A 23,493-nucleotide genomic window follows, 5' to 3' on the forward strand; every position below is an offset into this window, starting at 1 on the left:
GGCGAGACCTGGGGGGGAGTCGCCTTGCCCACCACCCGCTTGTGGACCAGAGGGCAGCCAGGAATAGCTCAGGAGCTGGACGGGCTCCATAGGTTGGGAATTTCGGTGTAACGCATCCAAATTCTCTGATGTCGCCCTGACCCTTGCCACAGAAGCGCAACACTGGACTGCTGTAGCCGCCCGAGCCCCTCCCCGTCAGCCCCGACATACCCTGACCCGGGCTTGCCACGGCCCGACCTGTTCACAGGCCGACGTCAGTCTCCGCGATGAGGCGTGACGAGGGGAAGCGAGACGCGATGGTGCAATTAGAAAACGCGTTTCCTTCCCACAGGCCCGGCAGGAGCCCACAGCCCAGGCACCGCCAGCACCCACGGGAGAGCGGGCAGCTCGAGGCCCAAAACCAGGAGTTTTACGGCAAACCCGCGCTCCGCCGCCGAGCCTGCCCACCGGACGGCAGTTCCACACCAGACATGGCTCCCTCCCTCACGCTCAACCCAAAATACCTTTAAAAAAAGGGAAGTTTCCCCCGCAGGCCGCTGCTCCCGGGCAGGCACGGCCGGCCCCAGCGGGAAGGGGTGCCCGGACACGGCGCACCCCCACCCCGCGCTGCCCCAGCGGCTCCCGGCCCCGGGCTGCCCGCGGCCCCTCAGGCGGCGACGGAGGTGGGGGAACCGGCTCGCGCAGGGCGGTGGCCGGGCGGGCAGGGCCGAACCGGGCCGGCTAGTGACAGGCACTCGCTTCTGCCAATGGGAGGCAGCGGGGCTGCGCCGCCAGCCAACGACACCCGGGGGAGGGCGGGACCTGCCCCGTTGTCAGTTTGCAACCAATCGGCGGAGAGGTGCGGGGCCCGCAGCCCCCGGCACCGCGAGGGGCGCCCCCCTCCCCCCGCCGCGTCCGCGTCTCCCTCTCGCCCTCCCCGTGCCCTCCTGCCCCGCCGGGCCGGCTGGAGGCCGCCGCGGGGACCCCCGGCCTCCGCCGCCCGTAGCCACCGCCACTCACCGGGGCGCATCCCCTGTCACAGCCGCAGCATCGCCCGCCGGCGCCGGGTCTGCCTCATCCGGGTACTCCGGGGGGCGGGGCCGCGCCCGTGATGCAACGACAGGGCGGGGACGCCGCTGTTACGCAAGGGGTGGGGCCTTCACGTGTGGCTGGGGCGGCGGGCGCCGGCTGGGCAATGCCCGGTACCCCCCCCCCCCTTACCCCGGTACCCCTGTACCCACGTCCCCCGGGTATCCCCGTACTCCGGCACCCCCGGCACCCCAGCCTGTGCTCCCCGTCCCCTCCTGGGACATGCCGACGTCCCTCCTGTAGCCCGCCCCAGCGCGGCGTGCGGGTCCCCCAGCTGCTCGCCCCCATCCCACCCGGGGCACGGCGCCGCCCGTCCCGCCCTTCTCCGTTCTAGCGCGTTTGGGAGCTGCGCCCTCCCTGCCCGCTGCGGCTCGGCTCCCCGCTGTCCCCGGGCGGGGCAGACCCAGGCACCGGCAGCGCAGGGCCCCTGCACATCCGTCCCTGCGGGCAGGCCGCCCTCCTCCCTCGCCCCCATCCCTGCACCTGCCGCCGTGTTCCCCGCACGGCGCTTCTGTCCCCAAAGAGCCCATGGAGCAGGGGAGCGCAGTGGGCAGAGGCTTTTGGAACCCCCCAGGGACCCCACCGGCCCCAAGCCAAGCTTAGTGCAGCCGACAGCCTCCACGGCCGTCTCCGTCCACCGCGGCTTCTCTACTCCTGCCTTCCCAGCGCAGCGTTCCCCGCTGGCGGGTGGCTCACCCTCTGCAGCCCCCCGGGGCCGAGGGCAGGGGAGGAGAGCAGGGTGCCCCCGCGGTGCCTCTCGGATGGGGCCTGCCCCGCAGCCGACCTCCCGGCTCCCGCACGCTGACCTAATACTTCAGCTTCGTTTGCATGCTCCATTTTCTGCCCTCTGTAATTAGCTGGCCAGCCTGTCATTAGCGGCAGGCGGTGCTGCTGGGCTGCCCCTGTGCTTCCCGTGCCGTGGGCCGACGCTGCTGGCTGCGTGGGGCGGTGGTGGCCGAAACCACGGCCGTGCCGGCTGCGCTCCTCAGGAGAGCCTGTCGCCTCCATAGGCACGGTGCCACCAAGGCCACCCCTGTCCCCACATCTGTCCCCACAGCCTCTCCCTTGCCATGTCCCGTCTGTCCGTATGTGGGGTTAGCCAGGGCTGATGCTCCGGTGCTTTTCCACCTTTTCCCGCAGCAGATGGGATGGGTGGTTGTGGACAACCTGAGGATGGAGATCACGCACCTCTCCCTCCCCAGCTGGGTGTCCAGCCAGCACCGTGGATGTCCCCTGATGCCTGCGCAGGACTTTCCGGGTCACCCTGCGTGACCTGGGTATTACACAAGGCCACAAATGCTGCTCAGCAGCGTCAGCGCTGAGCCCAGGACGTGCGGCAGAGCGCGGCTCCGAGCCGCACGCTGCACCTGAATTACAGACTGCAAGACGTGGGGAAGCCACAGCGTCCTGTGAGAAGTCATCCTGGTGGCAAGCTGCCCTTGGAGCTGCCTCATCCCTCCTGGAATTGGAGCCTTATTCCCAGTGTGCATTTGTGCACCTTCCACCATATCCCCTGTGCCCAGACCCAGGCTGATGCTGGCCATGCTGACAGCCCTGGTCCACCCCATCCACCTCCCACCTTCTCACTTCAGCTGACCCTCCCCTTAGCTCTCTGAAACCCTCTCTGGAGGGCAGAGGTGGAGAGGTGGCTGTGCAGAGACTGGAGACCTGGCTGGGAGAACATCTCCTTTCCCAGCATCCAGCCCTGTGCTGCCACGAGCCAGGAGCAGCCAGGGCCGGCAGTGCTGAGTGCGTGCACAGCCCAACGCTGGGGCAGGTCGGGTGCCGCTGTCGTGCTCTGGAGCAGGCTGGGCACCCATTCTTGTGCTCCAGAGCAGACTGGGTGCCCACCATTGCAGTCTGGAACAGGCTGGGTGCCCGGTTTTCTCACTGCACTTCAGAAGCTGTAAAGAAATGCTGTGCACTGTTTGCACCATGTATCCCATGTGGTCTTGGTGCATTTTTTACTCACTCTTCAATCACAGAGCAGCTCTTCTGAGGCGCAGTACAGTCATCTGCAAAGAAATGAGCCGAGCTCTCACTGGGGAGCTGTGGGCATGCGAGAACTCTCTGCACGTCTGTCCGCACCTCTGGACATCTGTCTGCGGGAGGCAGGGGTCAGTGCCGCTCCGGGCTGCAAGCCAACACCCGGGGTGCTCAGGGGCACCTCGCTGTGCTGGATAACCCAAGCATGGGTCTGCGACCTCGCTACAGTCATCACAGAGATCATGACTTGTGAGGCAGCTGGGGGTTCTCCTTTATCAAAGTGCCAAGGCTGTATCTATGCAACCTGAAATCAATTTCTCAAGGGGCATCTGTGGAGTGGCACATTTCTGGATTCTTTTATCTCTGGTGGGATCCTTTAAACTCCAACCTGAGCTCCCTGGTCCCTCTTTCCTGGGCTGGGTGCCAAGGTTAAGGAAATACCCTTTGCCTCTCCCCGTGCTCGGTGGCATCGCTGTCCCAGCCAGCTGCTGACATCAACACAGCATCTCTAGGACCAGGGATGGATGCCACTGGCTCCATCAAAGCTGCCTTTACCAATCGCCTCTGTCCCAGCCTGGCAGGGCTTTGCCCCCAGTGACAAAGGCGCAGCGCTGGTGGGGGCTGTATTTCCCAAGAGGCCCGGCGTGCCTGCCTGGTTAACACCGATTTTTTAAGTCAATGTTTGCTTTGAGGTTGCTCCCGGCTGCACCCCATTGTAAGCCGGAGCTGTTCCCATGCATTCGCCGAGGGGCTCGGCGCTTCCAGCCGCACAAAGGAGCAGTCACTTAGCATTAGCGGCCGCACAATGCGGCCGTGTCTCCCGCCGGCCGAGCCAGGTCTGTGTTTCGCCAGCAAAAGCCCCTCGGCTGAAAGGCCGGGCAGAGACAAGGCAGCCGTAATGGATTCGAGCGAAGGGGGGTCTCTCGCAGGGGCGGGGGGACCCGGTGCGGGCAGGAGCCAGGGCTGTCCCACGGTCCGGGTGCAGGGCTGCCGGAGGTCATTTCAGCGTGGGGCGAGTGGGGGGACACAGGGGTCACATATTTGCAAGGGCTATGCCATGGCACAGGGAGACCTGTGGCGGGGACAGCGCCAAGGGTGGGATGCAGGGTGAGTGTTGGTCCCTGGGGGATCAGTTATGGCCTGGGAATTATTGTCCCAGACATGGGGCCCTGCAACGTGCTCCTGGGCATCCCCTCAGGGAGATGCTGGTGAAGGTGCAACAGAAGAAATAGCCCCCAGTACTGGTTTTTGGAGAGGTGCTGGGACCAGCAGCTCTCGCCATGTCCAGGAGTATCCAGGCTGGGGGCGATGGAGCTGGGAGCAGCCCAGCCAAAGAGGTTACACATCCCCAGCGAGACATGTGAGGCCACCAGCACGTCCCCGACGCCGGCAGCACTAATCCTATCTGCCCGTACGCCTTAACCAGCTGAAGTGGCTGGGGGAGAGCTGGATGCTGTGCGGAGCCTCTCAGCTGTCTGGTGAAGGATTTGTTCATCAGCAAGGCAAAGCGGTGCCTGAGCTGCCCTGGCCGTGGCTGAGGGACCTGGCAGGGCTCCATGGCTGGCAGCAGTCCCCAGGACAGGCAGCTGTAGGGGAAAGGAGGCTTTGGGTGAAGGAGAAGCTGGCATGGGGTGGGAGACAGCCCAGGGAGCCGGGCACTGCTCTGTGCTGGGTGGCAACATCCAGACCTGCTTGTAGCTCTGGAGCTGTGAGCGTTGCCCTGGGGATGCGGTCAGAGAACTGTCAACTCATTGCACATCAGGACCTCTCTGGGGCTTGAACTGGGTGAGCCTGGCCACTGCTGGGCTTGGGAAAGGTGACTTCAGACCCAGCGGTTTTGTGGTCGCTGGAAAAAACCCAACCAGCCTTTGGCCTTGCACGGCTCCCACCAAGGACCCCATGTCACAAGTCCGCTGGCCTCAGTGCTGGTGGGTGCTGGGATATATCAGATTGCTGCCCAGACTGATGTCTACCTCCAAGCAACCCTGATCTCGTACCCCCACCCCACCATCTCCTTCCCCAGCTGTGCAAGGGCAGCGTTTGGGGCAGGACCTGCCATCTGCACACAATAGCTGCTCACACCTACCTACGGTCCCCATCCAAGTGCTATGCTGACAACAGCGGCAGCAATGTTGCATCCTTGTAACCCAATGGGCTGAATCATGGCTGTGTGGAGCCCTCGAGAGGTGGCTCCCGTGGGGTTCTGTGTGTCCCCAGCAAGGGCGTGGGTAGGGATGGGACTGGGGGGAGGCAGGGAGGGATGGGGCTGGGAGAGATGCAAAGAGAGGTGGGACTGGGAGGGATGGGTTTGGGAAGGGTGTGGGGCTGGGGCTGGAAGGGATATTGGAGGCCAAGCAGGGAAGGATGGGGCTGGGAGAGGTATAGGGAGAGGTGGGGCTGGGAGGGATGTGGGATGGATTGGAACTGGGAGGGATGTGGGGAGAGATGGGACTGGGGGGGACAGGACTGAGGGTGATGCAGGCAGTGCAGGTCTGTGAAGGATGTGGCAGGGCACGGAGGGCTTTGGGGAGTGGGGGTCCATGGGCAACAGCTCTGGGGGGGTGTGTGGCAGGGCAATGGCTCTGGGAGGGGATGACTGGCCCAGGCAGAGCCCCTCAGTGCTCCCTGCCCAGCACCCGCAGTGAGGCGGCACAGCTGGGGACATCCCGTGGCTCTGCTGTGGGGCAGGGGCCCCGATGGCTCTGTGCTGGCGTGTCCCCCAGCCGCTGGCAGCGCCGGCAGCAAGGCTGGCTGAGAACCCGCTCGCCCGGCACGTGCCACGTCCCGGCAGCCAGCTGGGATGATGCAACCACCGGGAAAGCAAAGCCGCTCAGTGCTGGCCGTGCCACGGGGACTCTCCCCATGGGATTAAGCGGGTCTGGATGAAACCATGTGTCACCGATACCCAGCAGTCTCCTGGGACACATCCAGATGGCCCAGCAGGATTGCTACCCAGACAGGCAGGCAAAGGCAGGTCAGGTGAAAGCTTCAGGACAAGGAGCTTCATTAGGGCAGCGGCTGCCACCAGCCAGCAGCCACATCCCACCGCCCGCCGGGTGATGAGGGACTCCCATCCTCTGCGGGTCAGCCCGGGGTGAGACCTTGGTGCGGGGACCATGCTGTCTGACCAGAGGGATGGCCAGATCCAGGGCCAGGGGTAGGGCTGATGTTTAACAGGATATTTCTTCAAGCACCAAGGCAGCAAAACCTCTGCTGTACTCAACAATGGGGTCACTTCATTTATCCTCCCTTAATCTTGCACCCAAAATCCCACCCCGAGTTGGCCGTATCCATCCATACAGGGACTTTTTTCAATAAATATTGATATTTTTATTGACTAATCTGAGTGCCGCTTTTGGCACCTGGGCAATATTTGCCAAATTGCTTCCTTCAACAGACTTTGCCAGCAATTCCTAAAATTACTTGTTTGTAGCTTGGCTTGCCTGTCAAAAGCAGAGCCTGAAATGCTGATTTTCTTGATTACCGCCTGGCTGCTCACAGGGTGCAGGGATGACCCCTTAGGCACCCCAGATCTGCTTGCACCCATTTTCCTGGGGGTCCCTAATGATGGATGTGGAGGGCCCAAGAGATGTGGGAAACTGCTGCGACAGCCACTGCAGCCCCAAAGCCGGCTTAGGAGCGTGTCTCTGTGCTGGACCCATCATCCCCCTGGGATGCAGAGGGGACACTAAGGCACCACATGCGCTGTCCCCTGTGGGACAACATGGGTTGGGGGGTTGTCAGAACCATTGTGTGTTTTCCAGCCAACCCCAGCTGAAAGGGAGGACTGGGGTTATCCTGTTATCCTTCCCTTATTTTGACTACAAGGAGTGCAGGCTCCACAGGACGGCAGGACGGGGAGGACAGCCCTCCTGCCTTCTGCCATCGTGTCTGGGCAGATGCACTTGGTGCTGAGCATCCTCCTCTCGATAATCCACTTGGGTTTCTGGTAGGTGACCCACTGAGTGGCCCCAGGTGGTGGAGTAGCTCTGCCTAGAACTCTCTACTCACAGCACCATGCTGTCTGTGTAGTCATAAGACCCTGGAAAAATCATTAAATGAACCCAAATTGAGTATTTCATGCTCCTGTTATTGAGCCTTTCCTTCCCATGCTGCTCTGGGATGTGTGTTGTTGCAGGGCTAGAAGCTAACCTGCACTTGTTCCTGTTAAAGGCAGCAACCCCTCTGCAATCCCAGCCCTCCAGGAGCCAGTCTTAGACAAAAAACCAAAACTGCAACATAACCTGGCAGCCAAAATCAGGACGAACACCCCATTTTGGTAAAAAACCCCAAAACCCCAACCCCAGCGATGTTTTCTCCTGACCTTGCAGACTTTCTCTGCCATATTCCCCAGGATAAGGCTCAAGGGAGCTGCCAGGTAAAAAGGCAGCCAGAGGGGACGGTGTAAAAGAATCAGGCAATACCCTCTGCTGCAGGGGACTCTGGTGATAAAAAGTCCCCGGGGTGGCATGGCGGGTGGCATGGCTCGTGGCACGGCAGAGAGGGACAGCAATGGGTCTACATCTGGTTTGTGTGCTTCCCCAAAGGGGCTGGTGTGGGCACCGAGGCGGGGGACAGGCAAGGGGACAATCTGCCATTGTTCGGCCACGTTTGACGGTAGGGTTTGATGATGGGTCCCTGCTGGGTTTTGATATGCTGCTGCCCATCCTGGCCCTGTCCCCAGGAAGGGACTGGCAGGACCCCCAAAGTGAGCCCCGGGTGAGCACAGCCCCGGCAGCGCGGGGCTCTGTGCAGGCAAGCAGGCAGCTGCCTGCCCCGGCTGCCGCCGCTGAATAGATGCCTTCTTCTCCCTCAAGCATCTGCCCGCTCGCTTCAAAGCCGTATTGTTTCTCCATTACGCACATGATGCCATGGATTACCATTGTGGCAAATCCTTCCTGCCATTAATCAGCATCCCGGAGGGGCCGGGGTGGGATGTGAGGTGGCACCAGGGCCAGGGAGACGGGGAGGCATGTGGGGAGGCAGCCCTGGGCCGGGGGGTGACGACATGGGCCGGATCTTGCCACCACATCCAGGGGGGTTCCTGCAGCCCTGGTCTTGCTCATCATCTCAGGCAATTGCATTTGGGCTGTCCCCAGACTCACCCGAGGAGGTGAGCTGACACCCTGCTTGGTGGAGGGCACCCTTGGGTGGGGAGGAAGCATTGAAGGAGCCCCTGAGGACTGTGGTTGCTCTCCCAGGCATGGGAAAACCCCACGCACCATGGGGCTGTGTGGCTTTTTGTGGGCTGGACGGGACAAGTCACCAACATTTGGTGACAGAAAAAGGGTCCAAGGGCTCATGCCAGGCCCAGGGTCATTTCTGGGAGGGTTTGTTGCCAGCAGCAGGGAGGCAGAGGCAGGTCAGAGCCATGATGTCCAGGTACGGTGCAAGTCCCTTTGCAAAGTCCACAGCATCTGCCCAGGAGATCTCTGCCTAGGTGGGAAAACAGAGATCAGAGTAAGATTTGGGGATACACCCAGTTGTTCTCTGGTGTTTGATAAGCACTCATCACATCAAACGGCCAGACCTAAATTTGTGGTCAGCAGGAGGATGAGCAGATTCCATCCATCCTGGTGGGAAAGAGGCAGCATCCCAGCTGATGCAGACCACCAGCTCCAGACCATGGCAGCTCTGAAGAGGCAGGCTCAGGGCTTTTTTTTCAGTGCACCTGGACTTTTTTTTTCTTTTTTTTTTTTTTTTTTCAGGGTGACCAAAGCACATCCGAGAGCACCACCTCCTGGGCACGGCAAAAAGCACCGAGGAGAAAGCTGAAGGAAGAGCTTTTGCTACGCATTTTGGACCATCTTGGCTAAATTAGCATTACGATGGTGGGTCTCCATCCTGCCAGGCACCTGAAAGGCAGGATGGAGACACCCAAAAGGAAGAGACACAGATTTTCCCATTCTGAATTCAAACAAAGCAAGTGTGGGAAAAGATGGATGAGCTCAGGGGCACCCAAGCCCCTCAATTATGTGAGTTTATTTTGAAAGTGTGGGAGTGGGGCCAGGACCCTTGGACCTTCCACCAGCATGGTGTAGCCCTGGGAAAGTAATTTTGCTTCACTAAGCTTCTTCCCCAGCCGGGAATATCTCCCCAGGCTAGGGTCAAACATAGATTTACTTTTTGTCCCTCCTCCCTTCATCTCATTCCCACTGGTGCCAACTACTCACCATGTTTGAGCCAGGGCTGAGAAGTGGTGGGAGGAGAATGGGCTGAGCAGAAACTCCTGTAAAGCCTCAGATTTGCAGGCTGAGCACTGCAGCTTCACCAGGGACATGCTGAGGCCACTGGACAGGGACATTGGCCATCACATCCTCCATTTCATGGACCATTCATGGTACTGAGAGAGGAGAATATAAACATGGGCACAGCGATCCCTCCTGCAGCTTTTGGCAGTCACTTGTTTACAGACTTCCTAAGCCAGAGACTTCACCCAGCCCAGCCTTTCCAGCAGCCGCTGGCCCCATGGATGGGTTGTGGCTGCATGGCAAAGCTCCCCACATGAATCGTGCCATCAAGGACAAATCTAGGATTTTCTCACCAGGATCCTGGCCCTGGCTGAGCGAAGGGATGTGGGACATGTCTTACTCATTGGAAATGTCCCTGTTTCATTGGTTAGGTTCTGGGGAAGTGCAGCATGGATTTGATATGGAAATATTGAGACCTATAGTGATTATTTGCATGGCACCAGGCTCACATATACATCAATCTTCTGGCTTTAAATGTGCTTTGAAAATAAGCACTTTCACATAACTATGGTCACTGACGGTGGAAAGTTTGGGTGATGCTGTGGAAGACAAGCACTGTCTCTGCAGCATCCTCTTGTCCTTGCAAGTGGCTGCAAAGCTCTGCCCAAAAGCCGTTGCAGTTGCAGGGAGGGGACCCCAGCCACCCTGACCCTGCAGCGAGGGCTGTGTCCTCTTCTGGGTCAGAAATGTCCCTTGTTCGCTGGAAATCACTGACCCCAGGGCAGCGGAGGTCTCAGGTGTGGTCCCTGACGAGGAGCTGAGCCTGATGCCACCTTCTTGCTTGGATAAAAAGATCCTGGAGCCCTTGGCCCTGCACTGTGTTCAAGGGGACCGAAACACTGGCTGTGAGCTGCACCCCTTAAAGCCCAAGAAAAAAATACAGGCAGTGTTTAGGGACTCGCCTTCCTCTGAACCTGGTTTCTTGTCCTTCAGGTACCAGCAGACTCGATCCTGTCACTCAGGAAAGATGCTGCTGCACATGAAAGTGGGGCAAAGGCTCCAAGAAAAGCCATGCCTGGGAAAGAACGAAACTGCTGACAGAGCTGGGGCCATGATATGCCGAAATCCCTTTAATTTTGGCGTGGTCAAAGCAGCAAAGGGAGGCAGACTCGTTTTTCCAGTGCCTATGTATAGAGCCGTGAGGTCATAGTTTCCGACTGTGGAGAGCATTCAAAGTATGGGAAACAGGAATTTCCACCCCGCCTTGGTGCCAGCAGAGAGCAAACTGAAGCTGAGGAGATGCTCGGCTGTCCCAAATCTGCTTTTGCTGACCCAGATCACTTGTTTAGCAATGGAGCTCTCGGTGGATGCAAGCAGCCCTGGCACCTCCAGCAGCTTCAAGGAGGGGCCAGGGGATGGGGACGCTTACCCCAGGGGTGACTGTGCAACCTCAGCCCTGGCACAATCTGTCTGGAGAGGTTTCAGCCTCAATTTCTGACCATCCCAAGAAAACTGGGGTAACGAGTGGAGTGGCTTAGTCCCTGATCCTAAGCAGAGGTGTAGAAGGTGTTGACATGCTCCGGTTCTCCTTCCAGTGAGGGACAGGGCTTCTTGGCTTGAGAGGTCCCGCCTGGGGCACAAGCCTCCCACTGTGGGTGCTTTCTGCAGAGAGCAGATGCATTTTGGCAACTGCCCCAGCTCACGGGGCATCCCAGTGGGGCTGCACCCACCCTTCTCCTTCCAGAAACCAGCCCTGTGTTGTAACCACTGCAACCGCTGCGCCCATGAGCTACTGATACTGCTGCCCACGCCTGCAGCTCTGCACCCTGCCATGGCACCCAGCTGGATGAAACCACACCTCATGCCCACGAAGGGGCTCCAGGGGTCATCTCATTGGGTTTTGGGTGCCAGGGGTGCATCTCCTCTTCTGCCTGCCCCATGGACCCTGCAGAGCAGAGCTGGGAATGCCTGTGAGGAGCATCTCTCTGCGCCAAGGCAAGTCTCCCCCCTGTATCCAGGTTTCTCCTGAAGGCTTTCCATCATGGAGACCCCAGGCTCTCCAGGGCATTTGGGCCCCTTGACGGTAGAAATCCAGGTCCCACAGGTGCACCACCACAGCCAGAACAGGGGAAGGCGTGCAGGCAGGGGGCCTTGGGGTCACCACGCCTGCTCTGGGGGCCTCCTCGGGATGTGGCAAGTGGTGCCCAGTTTCCTGTGGAGCTGCTCAGCAAGCCTGAGTGTGGGCTGGCAGCCCTGCGACCACCGGCCAGGCTGAGAGGTGGCAGAGGTGGCTGGAAAGAGTTGAGATTGAGGCAGGAGGGATCCACCCTGCCAGCAGTTTTTGCAAGGCTTTGCAGGGAAGATGCCTCTCAGCTTCTTGCCCGGGGGTTGGGTGAGGGACAGGCAGCACCCTGGGACATGGGTAAGGCCACAGGGAACCTTCTCTATGTGGGTTTCGAACTCACACATGGCCAAAGGGTGGCTCATGAGCCACCTGCAGCTGCTGAGATGGCCAGGCACAGGGCTTCTGCCTACCCTGAGCTTGCGGGGCTCCTGCCTGGACCACAGTTCCTAGAGATGCTGGAAACCTCCCCAGGGCAGATGCAAGGCGGCAGTGGTTCTCGAGCTTGCTCAAGTGTGTTTGTCGGGTTGTACACTGCCACACTGGGGGTTGGAAGAGCGATGTAGGATGGAGGGTGCAGGGCTGGAGTGATGAGCATTTGGGGAATGAGGAGGGAAGGGGACACAGGGACAAAGACATGACCAGGGCAAGGGATGGGGAGCAGAGGTGGATGGATGTGAGGAGTGTTTGGCAGGAGCCCAGTCCTGGTGCAGGATGCTGCAGCTCACCCTGCTGTGCAGCAACAGAGGGGTTTGGGATCCTGGCATCCCCTTTAGTGCCTGTTTCATTGGGGGTTGACCCCAGGGATGGACCCAGCTACAGCTTCCCATTGCATGAGGGAATGCAGGCAGGACCGTGCCTCCTGTCCCTGCCCTCCGACGCCTGACGCTGGCTCCTCGCCCACTCCCTGGCCAACCAGGCAACTATCGGGCCTTTAAAACCCGAACGAGTTCCTCCGCATTCACTCCCCGGGAGCTGTCCCTGTCCCTGCTCCAGCTTTTACGCAACGTGCCCGCATGAAATGTGCAGCCAACACCTCCGTGTTATATAGGCGTCCTGGTCCTCTCCCCGGCTGGTGCTCAGTGCTGGGGCACAGCCAGCCCTGCTTCTGGGGACAGCGGTGGAGTGCATGGAGGGGCCCCTGCCCTGGTGCCCTGCAGCAGGTAAGGGGCTTTGTGGCATGGAGGAGCTGGGGCATGGGATTAGGGTCTCCTTCTTCAGCACTTTAGGAGAGCATTGAGTCCCTGATCCCTCCTAAACCAGAGCAGGAGCCTGGGTCTTTCTCCTCTTGCATGGGGAGAGGATGGCTCATTGTGTCTGTGTGGCCATGCCGGTGCCGTGGGTGGCTCCCATGGAAGAGAAGGGCAGGCAGGGAGGGGATGGCAGAACCTCCAGAAACAGCTGTGAGGATGCCCATGGACACAGTCATGTGTGAGGAAAAGGATGCAGATTGGGTCAGGTCTGAAAATGCTACAAGGTGTGGAAAACCTGCTGATTCTATGAAGCTCCAGTTCCTGAACTAGTCTAAGAGAAGGGAGCTGAGCTTAGCATCCCTTCTCCCTTCTCTCCTCTCTGCTCTTCCCTCTCCCTTGTCCACTCTCCCTTCTCCCCTTTTCCCTCTCCTCTCTCCCTTCTTCCCTCTTCCATCTCCCTTTCCCTTCCCTGAAGCCACCATGTGAATGCTCCCTGCCTTGGGAGATGCACGGGAGAGCTTCAGACCCAGCCCTGACGCAGGTCTGGGGATCACAGCAGCCCTGTGCTCCCCTCACACCCTGACCCAGGGCTCTGCCCTGCCCGCTCTGACTAACAGGAGACGCTGGTCTCAGGGCTTGCTGCCTGCACCGTGCTCCAGCATGAGTGAGGAGCACGGCCTGGGGACGGCTGTGTCCTGGCCACCAGCCTGGGACATCCTCCAGCAGCTGCAAGGAGCCTGGCATGGGTGCTCACTGCCTGCCCCAGGATGGCACACTCCCTCTCCATCCTGTGGTGTCCTGCACTCCCACCTGCCCCACTGACCTGGCCTCTTCCTGCTCTTCCCAGCCCCTCCATGTCCCCTGGAATGGGAGCATCTCCCTTTCCTTGGCAGGTTTCCTTGTGGAACGGGAGTTCCCACCTCCCGCGCACCTGGAACTGGCAGCAGAGCACAGAGGCACTCGTGACACAAGCTGAACCTGTTTCATCTGTACCAGGCACTGAGCAGGGAGACACAGTTCCATCCAGGGGCTCGTGCCTGTTTCTGTGCAATTTTGCGGCCAGGGGCTGTTGCTCCTGGTGGCTCTGGAGCTGAGGTCCTCCCATCATCTCCCTCTTGCCCCAAGAACCACACTGAGAGGCTTAATGCTCCTGAAAATGTCCTACCTTATTGAGGCCGTGGCTAGTAGCCATCCACCCCATCTGTTAGGGGCAAGAGGACAAAGGCAAGAGAGCAGGGAGGAGAAGGAGAGATCGAGAAGAGATGGATCATGCTAATCATTGCAGCTGAGACCCTTATTAACCTCTTCACACCTCTTCCTCGCAGCTGGGGAGCACCTGTGGCCAACAGAACAAGGATGTCTGAGACCTCATCCAGCAAGGAGGCTCCCCTGGCTGAGTGCCCTGTGTGCTACGAGAAGTTTCACCCACTGGAGGCCACGCACCGCAAGCTCAGCTGCGGGCACACCTTCTGCCATGACTGCCTAGTGAAGTGCCTGCTCTCCGCCAAGCTTGATGGCCAGGTCCAGAGCAGCATCATCTGCCCCATCTGCCGCTATGTGACTTTCCTCAGCAAGAAGAAGGCTCTATGGCCACCCAAGGCAAGCACCAACCCCCGGACACTGGAGATGCCTCTGTCACCTTCCTCCTTGTCCCATCTGACCAAAATGGAGGCCAGCAACACCTTGGTGGTGCCCAGCCATTTTGTGATGCCGGTGCAGAACTTTGACCAGTGCTGCAGAGTGGGGAACAGCGCCATGGACTCACAGGGGGTCCCGGGGGAGCTGGCACGGGAAGCCCACATCTTTGTCATCAGCGACCACGGGATGCCACTGGTAGATGCAGACTGCAGCTCCCTGGGGAGGAGAAGCAGAGCAGAAACGCGGAGCTCGGTGTCATCTAGCTCGGCCCTGGGGGTGAAATGCTGCCAGTCACCCATTGCCCTCGCTGTCCTCCTCATCTTGACTGTGGCCATGCTGGCGGCTGTGCTCCCTTGGCTGCTGCTGGTGAAGCGGGACTCATAGCAGCGGTGGGATCAACTTGTATGCTGGAGAGGTGTCACTGATGCTGGGACAGAGCTGGAGCTGGGACCTCTCTCAAAAGATCCCTGGAAAAAGCCCAGAAGCAGCTTCAGGTGAAGCGCTCTCATCTGACCAGAGACTGAATGGACTTTCAGCCCTTTCTGCAGATCTCTGGGTGCTCACAGTGTCACTGCTGGTGTTTTCTGCCTCTTTTAGTTAAAATATGGCAGGTCAAACCCTGCTACTGAATTCCTCTGCCAGCTTAGTGAAAAAGGTGGTCACTCCTCCCGCACCTTGTGGCAGCATGTGCAGGGGGTGAGGGGGTCGTTCTGGTCCGTCCCCTCCATCGCAGCTCCTGGGGGGCTGTGACAGTGGCACCTAGGTATCCAGAGCCTGGGCATAGCCAAGGGCTCTGTGCATTGGAGAGTCATGATGCAAGGCTGTGGAGCTTTAGGAGGTCCCCAGGCTCCTGCCTGGCTGTCGGGGTCATCAGTGCAGCCACCATGGAGCAGAAACTCATGGCTTTCCATCCCAAAGATGTGAGCCTCTAGCTACCAGGAAACTAAAGCAGCAAAACCAGAGGATGGAGAGAGCAATACTGCCCTCCACAAGCTCGCCTTCCCCTCTGCCAGCCAGTGCTCCCCTCCCTGCAGAGCCATGAGGTGGGAAGGGATGCCAGCTCATCCCCCAGGCAGTCCCAGCTTTGCCCTCCCTCACCTCTCTCTCTGAGCTCCCCAGGTCGTGGCCACCTTCCCGGTGTCACAGGCATCCCTCCCGCCCTGGGGATCCAGGGACAGGCAGCAGGGTGTGGGGCAGGGAGCTAAACCAAAGGTCTGGACTGTGCAAGGGGACAGATTTGGGATCCTACCCTGCTCTCCTTGCTAGAGCCCTGTGCCTTAGCAGAGTGATGTTTTCTCATCCCTATATCCAGCTCCTGAGGGTTAGTTAACACCCATTTTCACCCGTGACAAACAGGTTAAGCACCACTCAGCCCCAAATGCCTCCTGGCTTTGCTCTCTTTGGGGCCAGTCCCACCCAGGGGAGTCTCAGCCCCTCATCCCAGGGGTCCTGGTTTGGGAGGGAGTGGACATCTCAGAGGCACAGTAGAGATTTAGGACCCCCCATGCCTGCTGTCAGGGGAGGTGGGAGTGGGGGCTGCTGGTCACCCCCATGCCAGAGCTGCCCGCTGGTGCTGGGGCCCCTCATCACGTTTTTCCCCAGCTGTGCACCCCAAGGCAGCACCTGTACCCTCGCTGCCACCCTCGCCACTCCCTGGCCCCATGGGTGCTGCTCTTGGCCCTGTCATTCGGGAATGTGTGCTGAGGGCCACGGCACTTTCACGGACACCCCAACACGTCTGGGAGCAGGACGTCCCTCGCCAGCGCCCGCGGGAGGTGACAGCGGGGTGGAGGGCTGGGCCACCCTTCCTATGCCCCTGAAGCGAGGTTCTTGCTGCATGGCTGAGCACCAGTTAAGACAAACACGGCCAGCAGTGCCACCGAGGCAGCTTTGGGATCACCCAGAACATTTCAGGGGAACATATAAGAAGCACTTGGGGCTGGAAAGGGATGAGCTGTCTAGGGCAGAGGAGCTGATGGCATCCCACCCCGTCCTCTGGGGTTACAACCAGGGCATGGTGCCCTGGCTGGGCTGCCGACTGCTTGGCTTCTCCTTGTGACGCTGTTGCTGCACTCCCCCACCCTGTGCCTCAGTTTCCCCACCCGCGCCCAGGGTGCAACGACACTGACCCCTGCATGAAGCACTGGGACATCGCCTGGAGAAAAGCGCTTGAGACACCGCACTGGAATGGAAATCCTATTTCATAAGAAATTATTACTGGATAATGATGCATCCATGCCTCATTAGTTAATAATAAACCTTATTATTAATCTGTCTGGGGAATTAATGCAGGGTTCCAGGGAACCAGCCCCTTGGCAGAGGGCTGCCGGGAGGCAGGAGTACCCCCCCCATCTGAATCAGTGGGGCCCCCCCTCATCTGCACCTCGGGGGTAGGGCTGGAGGAACCCACTTTCGGCTGCTGTTGCTGGAGCCCTGGAGGTATTTGGGCAAGGCAACGGGGACAGGAAAGATCCTCGGAGGCAGCACTGGGATGAGATGGGATGTCTTGTGCTGTGTTGGGGTCATGGGCTCCAGCAGAGAGGGGACCAAGGTTGGGGACAGCCAGTGCCATGGGTCTGGAGGTCCAGGGGCATCGCCCCCTTCGGAGGTGAGCGGGGCGTTTGCCACAGGGTGGCACTGCTTGGCCAGGGATGGCTGTCAGGGCTGGCACAGTGGCAGGACAGGCGTGGGGAATGGCACGCTGGGCCCCCAGCTCCTGTCTGCGGTGGGCGAAGGCCAGGCAGCAAGAGGTTGGAGATTCCCTGGGAAATCCTGCCTGAGCATCCACTGCACTGCTGGGGGTGGCACGCTCCTGTGCCTGCCGGTACAATCCAGGACCCATTTGCACCAGCACCCACTGCATCAACCCACAGTCACCTCTGCTGTTTAGGGCCAGCTGATTGCCCACCATCCCCATGTCCTCACCAGAGCCACTTCATCTCCAGGCAGGGGGGCCCATGTTTGGTGCGCTTGGACGCATGGGTGTCTGTTGGTTTAGGTCAGGGTCTGCCTGCATTTGGGAGAGATGTTCCCAGCCCCTTCCTGTGCAGCTGGAAAAGCTACCATCATCCTATTTCCTTGTTATTAAAGCTGATGGCCGGAGCCAGACCTTCCCAAGCCATCTCCTGCTTATAGTCCCTGGGGAGCAGTTTTGGATCTCCAGCAAACCAGAGCCCCCAGATGCTGTACAGCTTGTCCTCCCACCAGGCATGTGTCTATTAGAGGATATTGGGGCTGTTTCCAGCTCAATCCTGAGTAACTCAGTCCTTTGGTTTATCATGGTGACCTAATGTCCCAAGGATAACTCGTGCCTGCAGCTCTGGGACACGTATCGGATGGTCGTGTTCTCTGCATGGCGGGGACACTTGCATAGTCTTGCTTTGACCCTGCCATGTCCATCAGCAGAGATGTCAGCATGGGGCTGTGGGCAGCCGGTTGCTCACTCATGGCCAAATTTGCTGGTGAACAGCCCCATGCAGCACCTTGCACACTTACCCTTAGCTGTAAGCTCTTGGCACATGGCTAGTGCTCGTGATTTGAGCTGGGAGCTGCCAGCAGTTGCTGGAGATGCCCTGAGTGCCCTGGCTCCATCACACCTGTATGTCACTGGTATCACATCCCAGATGCCCCTCCTTACACATCCCCCCCACCAGCCACCCTATGGCTCACATCAGCATCCCCTCCACGCTACTGGCCTGGCCCATCCCCGCTCTCCCTTTGCCCTTTCCATCACTGGAGAGGGCTGGGGTCTCCTGTCCTGTCCCACAGAAGGCTCCAGTGATGCTGGAGCCATGTCCCTCTGCCTCCAGGTACAAGCCCAGTGGCCAGGCTCTGTTCATGAGCCACCCAAGGCAGTAGCCAGCGGAGTGCACGGGCCAGGCGGCCGGTAGAGCCCATTAGGGTGATTATTTCTTAATGTGTATGTGGGTAGGAAGGTAATGGCTCTCTCCTGCGGATAAAGCAAGCCAGCATGCATGCACACAAAATTTAGGGTCAGCTAATGGCATCGGCATAGCTAAAGGGCCAGAGACATATCCTCTTGGCAGCTCTGGAGGAGGGGGCATGTCCCTGGTGGACAGGGACTTTGTAGGACGCAGCGATGAGGACAAAGGGCTCTCAGCAATGGGGCAAGACGCCGGGAGCCCCAGTACTGGTTTGGCACTGCTCTGCATGCCCATGGCAAGAAATAAAGCCCAGCCTGGGCTGGGGATGGGTGGTTGTGTGTGGGGGTAGAGTGTGACCCTGAGAGCATATGTATGTGCATTTGTGTGTATGTCCATGTGTCCTTACGCCCAGCAAGCAGCTGGCTGTGTGCATGGGGGATGTGTATGATGGTTGGTGGGCATGTTTCTGTGCAGGTTTTCATGTCTGTGTGTTTTATTTCAAACAGTTGCCAATGCATACATGTGCCTCAGTGAGCACTATACAAAGAGATGCTTGAGCTGAAGTGCGAGACCAGGCATCTTCCACCCCACCAGCACGGTCTTGGGACTGCAGGACCAGTTCTCCCCATGGAGAGAGCTGATGAACTGATCTCCTGGTGGCCAACACAGCCAAGCTGTGGACCCTGTTTGTGGGCTGCTTTTAAAGAAAATGAAAGTTCCCCTCTCCACTGCCTCCCTCTGCATGTCTCAATTTGGGGATGTCCCATCCCTCTGTAGTGCCCACACCTTCATCTCCTCCATCATGGTGGGGCTCAAGCTCTCCTCCATCCTGGCCATTCTCATTGGGGCAGCCCAGTCCTTGGGACATTAGGGTCAAGGTGCCAGAGGACCCCAGTCCCCAGGATGTGAGAAGAGTTTTCCCCTTTACTGTGGTAGGAGAGGTGTCCAGGCCACATCTCTTCCCAGGAGCCCTGCAGTTTGGCCACAGACTAGATGACTACACACATGTGTCCTCTAACTTGACTGGCAGATGGACAGGTCACTGCTCTTGGGGTAATTGCCTGTCTCCTCCAGCACTGATTGCATTACTGACTCCAGACCTCAGCCCACTTGCAGTGGGCACCATCTCCTGCCGTGGATGTATGGCTCTGTCCATGCTGGGGACATCATGGGGCGTCCCCAAAAGCAACCTTTCCCACTCACCCCCTGGCAGGTCCCAGGGCTCCTGGGAAATGGGATCCACCAGGCTATGTGATCCCAAACCTGTGCCCAGCCTCCCTGCTCTCTGGCATCATGTGCTGCAGGCCGATCACTTTGACATGTGTTGCCAGGCATTGCCACCACTCAGCCAGGCAGACTGGCTTGGGGACCTCCTCAGGGTGCCAGCTGGCTGGAAAAAGGATTGGGATGTCTCCACCAGATCTGTGATTTTATAAACATGGCTATCAGGAGCAAGCTTAGATCACCTGCTGCAGGTTTTGGGAGCCTGTTGAGGGAGGACCTGGGCATGGCAGCTGTCTGACCATGCAAAGCCTTCTGAGGATGCTTCTCCTCTCATGGAAAGGAGGGGGTACAGATCCTTCCCATCAACATGTCCTCTGCCCTCCTGAAAGAGAGGACTCCTGCACTCCTGTAGCCCTTACAGGAACACCAGTCCACACCATGAGCATAAAGGTTTAATACTCTCCTTTTAGGACAGGGCACCAAAACCACACCAGGTTTGAGTTATTTTTCCCAAGTACTCAGCGATGAGTATTCACTGGGTGGAGCACTGGTTTGACCTACAAGGATAGTTGGGTGATGAGTGCATGGGGATGAATAGATGGATGGATGAATAGACTGTCAGGTCAGTATGAGAATGGGTATTAGATGGAGGTATGCCTGTGCAAGGATAAAAGGCTGTGGGGATGAATGGATAGATGGGTAGACCTCCACAGCTCTCCATGTGGGATGGACAGTAGATAAAGTGGGCATGGGGATGATACACAGAACTATTCAAGGTGACCTAAGCCTTGCCATGATCCTGTGGCCCTCATTAACCCCCTCTTTGTTTATGTGGCACCTTGAGCTGTGCATACACCAGGGTCATATTTCCAGTTCTACCCAGCTGGTGCAGGATGTCCACATGGACAGGAGAGGGTCTCAGGAAACCCTGGCCAGTGCTGCAAAGGGACAGAGCCAGAACAGCCGACTGGCAGGTGTTCCTGACGCAGCATTTAATGCGTTCTTCTGCACAATGTCCAACCATTAACTTTGCCATTCCTGAGTCATCTTCCACCACTGCCTCCACCCATTATCCATGGCATCATTTGACTCCGCAGGTGGAGATGTCCTGCAGGCAATCAGCGCATCATGCTAACTTGTCTGCAGCACCTGAGGTGCCAGCTGATGTGATCCCAAGTGTCCTCAGTCATCTCCTTCCCTTCCTCTGCCTAAAAGAGCTGGGGTGGGATGTCTGCAGGCCACACTGTGCTCTAGTTATGCCTGTTGGTGCCTCTTCTCCTCCCTGTGCAAGGTGATCTCAGATGGCCTGTCATCCGTCCATCAGCCTCCAGCGCAGGCAGGACCCCTGGCAGATCCCAGCATGTGCAATTTCCCTGGCTGGAGAGTGCACACTGCCCTTCCCACGCTAGCAGCTCAGGATCCTTGCATGATGGCAGCAGGGCTATGAACCCTGAGTAATGGCTGCATAATGCATCATTAGCAGGAGAAGGTGGCATTTTTATGGCACGGAGATGGGAGAAGTGGGAATTGCGCAAGGCCCAGGAGTGCTTACTGGCCAGACACGTCAGCAGGCTCCATTAGGAACCAACCTCTGAAAGCCCCAGCTCCATCAGCTGAGATCTCACCATGAATAATTGAGAAGGAGGCTCCTCTGAGCTCTGTCCCCTCCCCTGCACCCAGCCAGGGCTCCTGGAGCACCACAGTCAGTCGGAGGCTGGAGTGGGGCTGGCTCAGTTTGTCCAATGTGGCTGGTGTGGGACATGGACAAGACGTGACACTGACCTAGCTGGCTGTCCCTATGCCAGGGTATCTCCAGCCAAGATCCTTTTGACTCCATCTCCAGCACATGGCAGACACCTTTTTACATTGTCCACCTGCATGCCCACCATGCATATGGGGCATGGCCCTGGGCTGGAGTCCTCTTCTTGGGCTTTGCAAAAGAGTGGGGTTTTCTGAGCCTACAATGGGACTGGAGGTTTGGCCATGCGTGAGCGTCTTAGCTAGTGTCCTCACGGTGAGATGAATGCCCACAGTGGGGGTAGCTCCCCAGGACGAGATCCCCAAGCCCTCAGCTGAGGGATGGTGGGGACAGGAGCTGTGGTGGAGCCAGTCCCTTGGTGAGGGTCTGATTTATTCTCCCATGATGGCCATTCACAGCGCAGCAGAGCAGACACATGGTGCAGAGGAGCATGTGGCCGGCCCCATGCTCCCCTGCATTGCCTGGCAGCAGCACCCTGGGACACATCCTGCTCAACTGGCTGGGGAGGTTTTACACTTCCCTATGTCATTCTTATAGATCCATTTTTTTCAAAAACTCAGTGACCTACCATGAAAAAAGCCCCTGAAATATCATCCAAGGTCTGCACTTTCTTTCCAGTAACTGCTGGCAAAGACCTGCAACTGTATTTTCTAGAAAGATCTCCTTTTCAACAAGTTTTGCTTTAAATGATGTCCCATTTTGCAGCAGCAAACTGAGTTGGGAAAACAACTTTCCTTGTCTCAAGCGTGACTTCCCTGCTGGTGGATGGCCAGTGCTCGCTGTGGTCACTGGCGGCAGACGTGTGCCTGATGCTCCTGGCCCTGGGTGCAGATGGGGATCAGTGATGCTGAGCTGGGGTGTGCCCAGGGGTGCTGCAGGGCCAGTGCTGGGCACCCAACTCACTGTGCCTGGACAGATCCTGGCACACGTGTAGAGGAGCCCTTACCCACCCTCTCCGCAGCAGAGCTGAAGGCAAACAGGGTTTGTAATCCACCACGGAGTGCCTGAGTGCGGGAAAGTCAGGGGTTTAATGGCAAAGCTGCACACTGAGAAACATTTGTGTGTGATGGGAAAGCCTAAGGTTACTTTACTTAACTACAAAGTGCGAAGCCTCCTACAAAACCCATCCTTCCCACTCAGATGCCTCGGGGGTCAGAGCTGCCAGGCACCCATACAGTCCAGGATTGCAGGTGGCTGCTGTGATATCAGGGATCTCCAGGGACCCGGGTGGGAGCACATCCCTGGGGAGAGGATGTGCGTCTGCTGGAGCAAGATCTCATCCCCGGCCATCTCTGGCCCCTGCCCTGGTGGAAGGGTTTGGTCCCAAGGTTTTAATTTCCCGGGAACTGGTTGTATCAAGAGTGGGTGGAGAGCAGCCGTGAGGCACTGCTGAGCATTGGTAACGGCAATCATGAGTTAGCTTGGTGGCCACTCAGGGAAAGCACTAGCCATGAGTCCCGGCTGGATGGCAGAGCTTTGGCAGTTGGTTTCCTCCCAGCCAGGCTCTGGAGTAGCAGCCAGCCCGGGGGATGCACAGGGATGCGGGTGCTGCTCAAGGCCTGCGTGTCTCCAGGAGCTGCTCTTCAGCTTCACATCCAGCAGCTGCAGCGAAGCCCCTGGGCAAGCGTCTTTTCTGGTGACACCAGCACTTGCTCTCACCCCTCTTGCTAATGACTGCAGGGCTCCCAGCTACCTTTCAAATGAGCAGCAATTAGCTTCTGGCTAGCACTCCTGGGCTGATCCATTTGGAACCCCGCCAGGGCTAAGACAGGCATTAACGGAGCCTGGTTCGTTAATGGAGGCTGGGCAGAGCAGCGGGGCTGGGCTGTGGGATGGCTGGAAGGGGTGGCAAGACCCTGGGGGACTGCTCATCCCTCTCCTTCCGCTGCAGGGATGTGTCTCTGCTTCTGCTGGCAGGCTGGAGGCAGGTGTCCTTGCTCTTCCTCATGAAAAACAAGCAGGATCATGCTTTTTCTCCTATACATACCACCGCAAACAGCTCCACGGCATGAATGGCAGCTGCTGGGTGTGTTGTCACATCAGGCAGCTCAAGGATGAGGTTCTGCCTCTGCCCAAAAGAGGACAAGAGGTCTGGGCTCAGCCCAGCCATGCACTGTCTCTGGCTCCCAGCGAGGCTGGAGATCAGGAAAAATGCATACTCTTGTCTTCCCTTTTGCCCTGAATCTGAGAAAAGGTCCATATGGACTCAGCTGAAGCCATGAATCTGATCTGGAAGCTTTTCAATAGATCAATCTTTGTCAGAGACCCTGCATGGGACATGGTGGGGTCTCTCCCACCCCAACAGTCCTTGAGGTCTATGGAGTTCCAGTCACTTGGAGGAAGGCTCTGAGAGGACATGGATGAGGTCTCCATCCGTGCTGTGGGGAGGAGGGACAGCAGGCAGCTGAGTTACTAGGAGTGAGGAGGA

The 23,493-nt window shown here is 58.5% G+C and overlaps 2 protein-coding genes across 6 annotated transcripts in view; one reads left to right on the forward strand and one right to left on the reverse strand.

The window, feature by feature from the left end:
* Window positions 1-1,084, reverse strand: part of NDEL1 (nudE neurodevelopment protein 1 like 1) — a 29,526-nt gene extending 28,442 nt beyond the window's left edge. For 2 of the 5 annotated variants that reach the window (XM_054847084.1, XM_054847086.1), the window contains exon 1: window positions 1,000-1,084. The gene's annotated coding sequence lies outside the window, so the exon portion shown is untranslated. Of the gene's footprint in view, window positions 1-503; window positions 711-999 lie in introns of those variants that run through there. The other 3 variants (XM_054847085.1, XM_054847087.1, XM_054847088.1) reach the window with 3 other exon arrangements.
* A 12,832-nt stretch (window positions 1,085-13,916) lies between these two features.
* Window positions 13,917-14,582, forward strand: RNF222 (ring finger protein 222). Its single transcript, XM_054846873.1, has one exon. The coding sequence runs from the start codon at window positions 13,917-13,919 to the stop codon at window positions 14,580-14,582; it is 666 nt and encodes a 221-aa protein (XP_054702848.1).
* The last annotated feature ends 8,911 nt before the right edge of the window (window positions 14,583-23,493 follow it).

The sequence above is a fragment of the Grus americana genome, chromosome 18, assembly GCF_028858705.1.
Source record: "Grus americana isolate bGruAme1 chromosome 18, bGruAme1.mat, whole genome shotgun sequence".
Lineage (NCBI taxonomy): Eukaryota > Metazoa > Chordata > Aves > Gruiformes > Gruidae > Grus > Grus americana.